The sequence below is a fragment of the Homarus americanus genome, unplaced genomic scaffold (genome assembly GCF_018991925.1).
Source record: "Homarus americanus isolate GMGI-L3 unplaced genomic scaffold, GMGI_Hamer_2.0 scaffold23598, whole genome shotgun sequence".
NCBI lineage: Eukaryota > Metazoa > Arthropoda > Malacostraca > Decapoda > Nephropidae > Homarus > Homarus americanus.
In genome coordinates, this window is record NW_024731054.1 from 2,441,574 (window position 1) to 2,450,377 (window position 8,804).

General features: G+C 43.6%; 2 protein-coding genes across 2 annotated transcripts; one reads left to right on the forward strand and one right to left on the reverse strand.

Moving 5' to 3' along the window:
* The first annotated feature begins 3,805 nt into the window (after nt 1-3,805).
* LOC121867447 (pro-resilin-like) lies at nt 3,806-5,781 on the forward strand. Its single transcript, XM_042367357.1, has 4 exons — nt 3,806-3,864; nt 4,410-4,604; nt 4,706-4,849; nt 5,011-5,781. The coding sequence occupies exons 1-4, from the start codon at nt 3,853-3,855 to the stop codon at nt 5,068-5,070; spliced, it is 411 nt and encodes a 136-aa protein (XP_042223291.1). The 5' UTR covers nt 3,806-3,852; the 3' UTR covers nt 5,071-5,781.
* A 1,483-nt stretch (nt 5,782-7,264) lies between these two features.
* Nucleotides 7,265-8,586, reverse strand: LOC121867448 (pro-resilin-like). The gene is made up of 4 exons (XM_042367358.1): nt 8,549-8,586; nt 7,874-8,068; nt 7,629-7,772; nt 7,265-7,340 (listed from the first exon to the last, which is right to left on the reverse strand). The coding sequence occupies exons 1-4, from the start codon at nt 8,558-8,560 to the stop codon at nt 7,284-7,286; spliced, it is 408 nt and encodes a 135-aa protein (XP_042223292.1). The 5' UTR covers nt 8,561-8,586; the 3' UTR covers nt 7,265-7,283.
* Between the last annotated feature and the right edge of the window lie 218 nt (nt 8,587-8,804).

Here is an 8,804-nt window from a genome sequence, read left to right on the forward strand (position 1 = left end):
TACCTACTGAAGGTCGCCAGTGATCGGTTCTCAGTACACTCTGGTGCCCCTCAGTCAGGACAACAACCACTACACACGGCCACTCAGCGAGCTCTACCACAATAAGGTCAACAAGCGACCCTCTTTTATTTTCCTCTCTCTTTACTAACCAATTCAATCAACAAGTATATAATAGCTCTCAGTAATCTTACTCAACCACTATAATGAGTTAAATAAATCTTCGCTTTATAGATAATAGTATTTTAACTCAGAGGATATTCAAGTTTTTTTTATAGAGTAAGAGAGAGTTAGATCCTCGTGCCGCTATAACCGCAGTAATGTAAATAAAAAAAAAAAGAGCATCGGGTGTGACGTCAAGGATCCTCTGCCGCCTGAGGGTCGGTCGGTAGCTTCATCTCTAACCTTCTTTCTTCTTCCATTTTTATCTCTCTCTATCTCTCTTCTTCTCTACCATCCCCATTTATTATCTCTTTGTATTCATCTGCCATGTTTTGACAGACATTATAGTTATGGTCACTTAGGGAGAATTTGTCTAATGACGTATTTTTAGTGATTTATTTATTGTGATTGTTTGTTGATGTTTGGTGTTTGTTGTTTTTGTTTGTTGTTGTTGTTGTATAATCCAAGATGGCCGCCAGTCTCGGTATAAGCCAATCAGGTCAACGTGATTATACTCTGACCTGAATGACCTTACTGGGGAGACAGGTGATTGGTCAGTCATGCAGGCAGGTGATTGGCCAGTCTTTCTCTCTCATTTTTCTCTATCTCTGTTCTTTTAATCAAACCAGTCCCTTTACTCTCTCCCTTCTAATCACCCCTTCTCCCTTTACTCTCCTCCTTCTAATCACCCTTCTCCTTTACTCTCTCCCTTCTAATCCCCTTCTCCTCCCCTGTGACCTCGCTACAGGGTCATTGGATTGCACTTCAAAAGGGAATACATTTTAACCTAACAGTACGAGGGTTAACAGTACCTGGGGTTAGTTAGTTTACCATTGAGAAAAGTGACGAATGTTGACTAAATCACCTTTTTTATCCATCTAATAGTCGTTTATGTCTCTTATGTTATCGTTGAGGATAATTGGTATTTCGTTCTAAAGGTGAGTTATATGCAAATGACTTTATGTGGGTTTAAAAGGTAAATTTCTTTATATCTGACTCGATTTTTCTCTCTCTCTCTCTCTCTCTCAATACACTCCAGGCACCAGTACTACAACACTACCACCGTATGCAAATTACTAAGATTAACACACCTGTAATCATCGTCATCAAAGGGTTAAATCACCGTCATCAAAGGGTTAAATCACAGTCGTCAAAGGGTTAAATCACTGTCATCAAAGGGTTAAATCACAGGCGTCAAAGGGTTAAATTATCGTCGTCAAAGGGTTAAATCATCGTCGTCAAAGGGTTAAATCACAGGCGTCAAAGGGTTAAATCATCGTCGTCAAAGGGTTAAATCATCGTCGTCAAAGGGTTAAATAATCGTCGTCAAAGGGTTAAATCATCGTCGTCAAAGGTTAAATACAATCGTCAAGGGTTAAATCACCGTCGTCAAAGGGTTAAATCATCGTCGTCAAAGGGTTAAATCATCGTCGTCAAAGGGTTAAATCATCGTCGTCAGAGGGTTAAATAATAGTCAAAGGGTTAAATCATCGTCGTCAAAGGGTTAACTCTTTATATTACAACAGTAGTCTACGGTCTTGAGGGGCCGTGTGTGAGGGAATATCTGGTGGCGACTCTCACTTTCGTCGTAAGAGTGTGGGAGAGTGTGTGGGGTGTGTGAGGTGTGGGAGACTGTGAGAGGGTGTGGGGTGTGTGAGGTGTGGGAGAGTGTGGGAGAGTGTGAGAGGGTGTGTGGTGTGGAGAGTGTCAGAGTGTGTGTGAGGGTGTGGGAGAGTGCGTGGGTATGGAAGAGTGTGTGTGTGAGGGAATGGGAAAGTGAGTGAGAGTAAGTGAGAGCTTTAGGGAGCGTGGGAGAGTGAGTGTGGAAAAGGCTAGGAGAGGGTAGTAAGATAAATAAGAATATAAAAGAGTGAATAACAAACAACGAGAGAATGAATAATAGCGAGAGGGATTCCTACACTCATTTTGTTCCACCTTGCATAATGACTACGACGCAACACAGCAAGACACTCAGAAGGTCAGTCAAGGAGTTTAGAAAAGTGAAACGGAAATACTGACAGGTGAGAAGGTGTGTAGGTATGGGTGTAACGGAGGGTGTGTAGGTGTGGGTGTAACGGAGGGTGTGTTGGGGAGGGTGTGTAGGTGTGGGTGTAACGGAGGGTGTGTTGGGAGGTGTGTGGAATTGTGGGTGTAACGGAGGTGTGTTGGTGTGGGTGTAACGGAGGTGTGTTGGGAGGGTGTGTAGGTATGGGTGTAACTGGAGGGTGTGTGGGTGTGGGTGTAACGGAGGGGTGTGTAGGTGTGGGTGTAACGGAGGGTGTGTAGGGGAGGTGTGACGGAGGTGTGTTGGGGAGGGGTGTAACGGAGGGTGTGAGTGGGTGTAACGGAGGGTGTGTAGGTGTGGGTGTGGAGGGTGTGTGTTGGGGAGGGGTGTGGCTGGAGGTGTGGGTGTGGGTGTGGCTGGAGGGTGTGTTGGGGAGGGTGTAACGGAGGGTGTGTGGGTGTGGGTGTAACGGAGGGGTGTAGGGAAGGGTGTAGGAGAGATGCGTTGGTTAGGTTAGGTCGGTGAGTTACAGCAAGAAGTCCCCTATGACCTAACCTAGCATGGCAGGATTTCCTAGACACGATTGCATCATGTGTGTTGAAGACCCACCGTGGCACTGGGCCAAGGGGGGGGGGTAGAGTTGTTCACCCACAGAGTTATGCACAAATGATATAACTTTCTAATCAATTGTGTGAACAGGTGTAGAGTTCAGTCAGGTGATGAACATTCTCTGAACAACGTGTGGGACAAGTAACTCGTAATGTGTGTGATGGCTGTGATTAGAGAGAGAGAGAGAGAGAGAGAGAGAGAGAGAGAGAGAGAGAGAGAGAGAGTTGTTAGGTTAAAGGGAATGAAATACTCAATATGGTTAGGTTAGGTTAAGAATACTCCCTAGTTAATGTGTATGTATGTGTTATAGAAATGCTGTATGTATGTGTTTATATGTGTATGTGTGTGTGTATGTTTATGTGTTTGTGGCAGAGAAGATACATCACTTACCGGGCCGAGGAACCATCCAGGAAATCGGTAACCTGAAGAAGAGTTTGTTGAGATTAACTCTTATTTACTCCACGACAACAACAACAACAACAACAACAACAACAACGACAACAACAACAACAACAACAACCACAACAACAACAACAACAACAACACATAAACAAACTTATAATTATCTTCAACACTTTAACAATTCTGAGGTTAGGTTAGGTTATGTTGTGTCAATATTAAAGTACTAATGTGATTTGGGAGATTTCAACGCCACGGAAAATAATGATCTTATTTTATTTTTATTCCGTTTGTATCCTAAATTAGACGTTAAGTGATTATAGAAGTAAAACTGATAAGTAATAGGGATTATAATTATATTTTTTAATATTATAAATGTGTCGAATAGCGGAGAGGGAGGGAAGGATAGAGGTAGGTGTAGGTTGGGTGGCGTAGGTAGGGAGGAAGGTAGGCGTAGCTAAAGAAGGGAGGTAGGGAGGGAGGTGGCTCCTTCCCCATCAAGGATAGGAAAGCCACGCCCCCCGGGGTTAGTTCACAGCCTCCTCCACCACCACCACCACCACCACCACCTCCTCCACCACCACCACCTCCACCTCCACCTCTTCTGGGTATAAAAGTGTGTCGTCTCCGTGGCCGAGCATCAGTGTGTGTCCAGAGACTTTCGTGTACACCTCATCATCATGGCTTACAAGGTGTGTGAGGGCCGCCGCTGCTCTCAACAGTTAGGCTTATCAAGTGAAGAATTTTTTTGGGGGGTCGTTTTCTATACTGTGGTAATAAGAATGGTGAGGGAGGGGGACTTAAGTATTCCTAAGTGTGTTTTAATTCTGATACTTGTTTTTTAACTTGGGATGCTGGTGTATGTATCAATGTTTGTGTTTGTTCCTTAATTTAGGGTATAAAGAACTCGATGAAATATCCACATAGTAAATATTACAATAAAATCAATGTCTGAACACCTGGTTAAAGTCTCAGGTGTTTAGAGGAGGGTGTACAGGTGGTCATGTAGGAACTAAACTGTAGTATTGTGTAGTGAGTTAATATTATATACTGGTAGCTTGTAACAGGATCCCAACAATGTGTAGAAACAGTAGATGTTGTTACAGTAGAAGTTGTTACAGTAGAAGTTGTTACAGTAGATGTTGTTACAGTAGGTACACAAACAGTGCTTCTGTTGTAGCTGCCAACAGATTGTATAGATGTTGTAGTATAGAGTTGTTGTTGTTGTTGTGGTCAGGTAGTGGTGGCGGCAGTGATGGTCGGGCTGGTGGTGGCGGCCCCCCAGTACGACTACGAGCCCCCCCAGGCCCCCTCCTCCCTCTACGAGACCCCGGCAGAGTCGGTGCAGGAACCCGTGCAGCTGTACGAGGCGCCCTCTAACAATGTGCTCATCGCCCAGCCTCAGAACCTCGTCCCCGACGTCGTCAGTCCCGTGAGTCACGTCAGAGTACTGTACAGTGTAGCTCCTGCAGTGTAGGATAGTTTACAGTAAACTTACTGGGTATACTGAGGTCATGTGTGTGTGGTTTACAGCCGCAGATGGAAGGGATGCCTTACGACTTCCAGTGGGGGGTGGAGGACCAGGACAGTGGCAACGCCTTCAGCCACGTAGAGAACAGTGACGGCAGCACCACCCAGGGGGAGTACCGCGTCCTGATGCCCGACGGTCGTACTCAGGTGAGTCCGTGTTATACAGACCGACGGTCGTACTCAGGTGAGTCCGTGTTATACTGGGCCTCACCTAACACAGCCACATCATTACCTCCATAGACTGTTATATATGACTATTGACCTTATCTCAACACCTGTAACATGTGACTATCGGCGTCCTTCTGCAGGTGGTGAGGTTCTTCGACAACGGCGGCGGCTTCAACGCTGAGGTCACCTACGAGCGATAGACGTGCTGGGGAGTGCTGGGGGGTGATTTACCTACCTGGGACGCCCCGTGTACCTGTAGGACGCCCCGTGTACCCCCCACGCATTGTTTACCCCCTACATAACGTGGCCGTCTCTACACAGTTAACCAACTTGAGCCAGGACCTTGAGTCTTACCTTATCCCTATTTATTTACTAATTAATCTCTCCCTATTACACCCTAAAACTACAGAACAACACCAATTTGTTTCAACACTCAGATTTCAACACAACATAATCTGAAGATACATATAGTAATTCCTTTACCTATTTTTCCTATTTATAGAGTAGTTCAGATTTTCCTATTACAACGACAACCAATTAATCAAAGGATTTAACCAATTAACCAAAGGGTTTAAGCTATCATTCAAAAGGTTAAAACAGTTACTGAATGGGTTAAACCAATTATTAAAAAGTTAAACCAAAAAATCAAAGGGTTAAAGCACATTCAAGTCTTTCTATCTCACACGCAAAAATCTAAGATTCTATTTGAGTTTTAACCTGACATAGAAAGGTTTAACCACACTCAGCTATTTCTACATAATTCTACTTCTACATAATTATTATACATGTAACTTCTCCTCCCATATGTATTCTCTTATATGTAAATGATTCTTTTGTATGTATGTATGTATGTATAAATTATTTTCTTATGATGCTGTATTAGTATAATAATAAAATGCGTTTGAATGTGTCACTTGTGTTTATTGACAACATATCAGCTGATTTGACCGAAATGGCGGGAATTATGGGAGAAAAACGGAAGTGACGTCATAGTTTTATGTGACGTCATGAGCACTTACGTTATAACTTTTGTGTCATCTATAGTTCTGACGTCATAATTCTTGTGTCATCTATAGTTTTGACGTCATAACTTGTACTGTAGATGGTGTAGTGTAGATGGTGTAGTGTAGATGGTGTAGTGTAGATGGTGTAGTGTAGATGGTGTAGTGTAGATGGTGTAGTGTAGATGGTGTAGTGTAGATGGTGTAGTGTACAGTAGATGACACCTAACCCTCATAAATAAACCGGGACAGCAAGTTCCCTAAATTGTATCTTATAAACTATTGACTTTTTGTTCCTGTTGCACCTTTCACTTCACGAGGCTGGTGGATATATAATGACAGTCTGATGTGTTTGGGCGTGAACGTCTGTCTGTCGTTATATTAGAGATGATTGTGGTGTATAAATGATTGTCATATTTTTTGTCCTGAAATTGGAACTGGTGTGTGTGTGTGTGTGTGTGTGTGTGTGTGTGTGTGTGTGTGTGTGTGTGTGTGTAAGAACAATAATATAACTCAATATAAAAACCAACTAAAAAGTGAACAGCATTGTGACCTAAATTCACCTAAATTACCTGATATTACCTGCACTAATTCAGGTAAGAGTTAGGGAGTCAAGGTTTTCTTATATAAAATATGTAAATTAGAGTCGATCTTATTCTGTGTCTGTAGTTTAGTTGACGGTATAATGAGAGAGAGAGAGAGAGAGAGAGAGAGAGAGAGAGAGAGAGAGAGAGAGAGAGAGAGAGAGACTATAATCTTCCTCAACCAACAGATATGACTGACTTGTACTCACTTTTATTCTTTATACTAAGTCATTCTATGTTTCTGGACAAGCGGCGAAACAGACAATCATTTTGTATTACTATTTTCAAAGTTGGTTTTCGTATCGTATTGTATATTTAAAATCAAACAAAATTATATGTTGATGACTAATACTTAAAGCATCATTAGTATATTTATTTATTTTATTTAACGACAACAATAAAGTACAATAATAATAATAATTTAAAAGAAATATAATTAAATACAATATTACATTACACAGACGAGATTGTTGGAGAGTTAAGTGATTGTTTTGGCGAGAGACGAGAGAATTGTTTGGGAAAATGTGGAAATAATACTGAGATATATTTATTTTGTTTATTTAAGAACTACAATAATAATAATAATTTAAATGTATTATACTTAAAGAAACAGAGATATTGCACGACACACTCGAGGTTTTTAAGGATGGCAGGAGTATTTTAGTGAGAGATGAACGAACTGAGGAACACTGCTGTGAAATGTTGCGTTGAGATGACGACCACAGCAGCAGGGTGACGGAGGGCCAGGAGTCAGGTATCACGTGTCCCCCCTCCCCCCACACCCCCAGCAGGAGGGAGGCTGGATGTGTCGGGGTCATCAGGGGTCAGTTACTCGTAGGTGACCTCAGCGTTGAAGCCGTCGCCGTTGTCGTAGAAGGTCACCACCTGTTAATTAAAGGTTTCGCGTTAATGAGTGTTGACCAGAGAACAACTTATCACTGTTCACTGTTATTGTAAGTCTTGTTGACGCGACGTGACCAATATGGTGACTTAAGATGTCCCATGTTGTTTACTCACCTGAGTACGACCGTCGGGCAGCAGTATAACACGGACTCACCTGAGTACGACCGTCGGTCAGTACAGTATAACACGGACTCACCTGAGTACGACCGTCGGTCAGTATAACACGGACTCACCTGAGTACGACCGTCGGGCAGTATAACACGGACTCACCTGAGTACGACCGTCGGGCATCAGGACGCGGTACTCCCCCTGGGTGGTGCTGCCGTCACTGTTCTCTACGTGGCTGAAGGCGTTGCCACTGTCCTGGTCCTCCACCCCCCACTGGAAGTCGTAAGGCATCCCTTCCATCTGCGGCTGTAAACCACACACACATGACCTCAGTATACCCAGTAAGTTTACTGTAAACTATCCTACACTGCAGGAGCTACACTGTACAGTACTCTGACGTGACTCACGGGACTGACGACGTCGGGGACGAGGTTCTGAGGCTGGGCGATGAGCACATTGTTAGAGGGCGCCTCGTACAGCTGCACGGGTTCCTGCACCGACTCTGCCGGGGTCTCGTAGAGGGAGGAGGGGGCCTGGGGGGGCTCGTAGTCGTACTGGGGGGCCGCCACCACCAGCCCGACCATCACTGCCGCCACCACTACCTGACCACAACAACAATAAATGTATAATATAAACATCCATACTGTCTGTCTGTCTGTCTGTCTCTAACCTTCTTATCTCTCTGTTTGTTATTAATAAACAACAATGATTTTCTATTAAAGGTCTGTAGACTGTCAGCAACACAAAGGCCAGTGAGGAGCGGGGTGTTGTAGGTGCAAGACAGTGCTACACAGTATTAACCAAACACTCAGGTATGCTGCGTCCACCTGTGTTAATTTACTCTTGTCAATCACCTTTACCTGTGAGGCTGAAGTCTCCCCTACTTTTACCTTTATAGAAAATGACTCCCCCAAAAATTCCTTACTTTCTAACCCAATCAGCTGACTCATTCAACACCTGTAGTACTCTGGGTCACCCTCTCAAAAACTCTGGGTCACAAACTAAAGTACTCTAGAACACCATGAACTAGACACACACACACACACACACACACACACACACACACACACACACATACACACCTTGAAAGACATGTTAGCGAAGATCCACAAAATCTCTGGACAGACTGATATTCACCTTTGGGAACTGCACCTTTATATACCCCGCGGAGGAGGAGGAGGAGGGGGGGGGGGTAGGAGGGAGGAGAGACTACTCTAGAGGTCAAGCTTCCTCATCTGGCCTTGAGGTCCTATAACTCGACTCACCTATAATTCTCTACATTCAATTTATTTTATATATTTTTTTTAGTACAAAGGGAAAGCTATCTGGAATCTACAA

Excerpts from the sequence above, each read along its gene's own strand:
- LOC121867447 (XM_042367357.1), top strand. Across the intron at positions 4,605-4,705 it reads TCCCCGACGTCGTCAGTCCC|CCGCAGATGGAAGGGATGCC; the intron begins GTGAGTCACGTC and ends TGTGGTTTACAG. Across the intron at positions 4,850-5,010 it reads TGCCCGACGGTCGTACTCAG|GTGGTGAGGTTCTTCGACAA; the intron begins GTGAGTCCGTGT and ends GTCCTTCTGCAG.
- LOC121867448 (XM_042367358.1), bottom strand. Across the intron at positions 7,773-7,873 it reads TCCCCGACGTCGTCAGTCCC|CCGCAGATGGAAGGGATGCC; the intron begins GTGAGTCACGTC and ends TGTGGTTTACAG. Across the intron at positions 7,341-7,628 it reads TGCCCGACGGTCGTACTCAG|GTGGTGACCTTCTACGACAA; the intron begins GTGAGTCCGTGT and ends TTTAATTAACAG.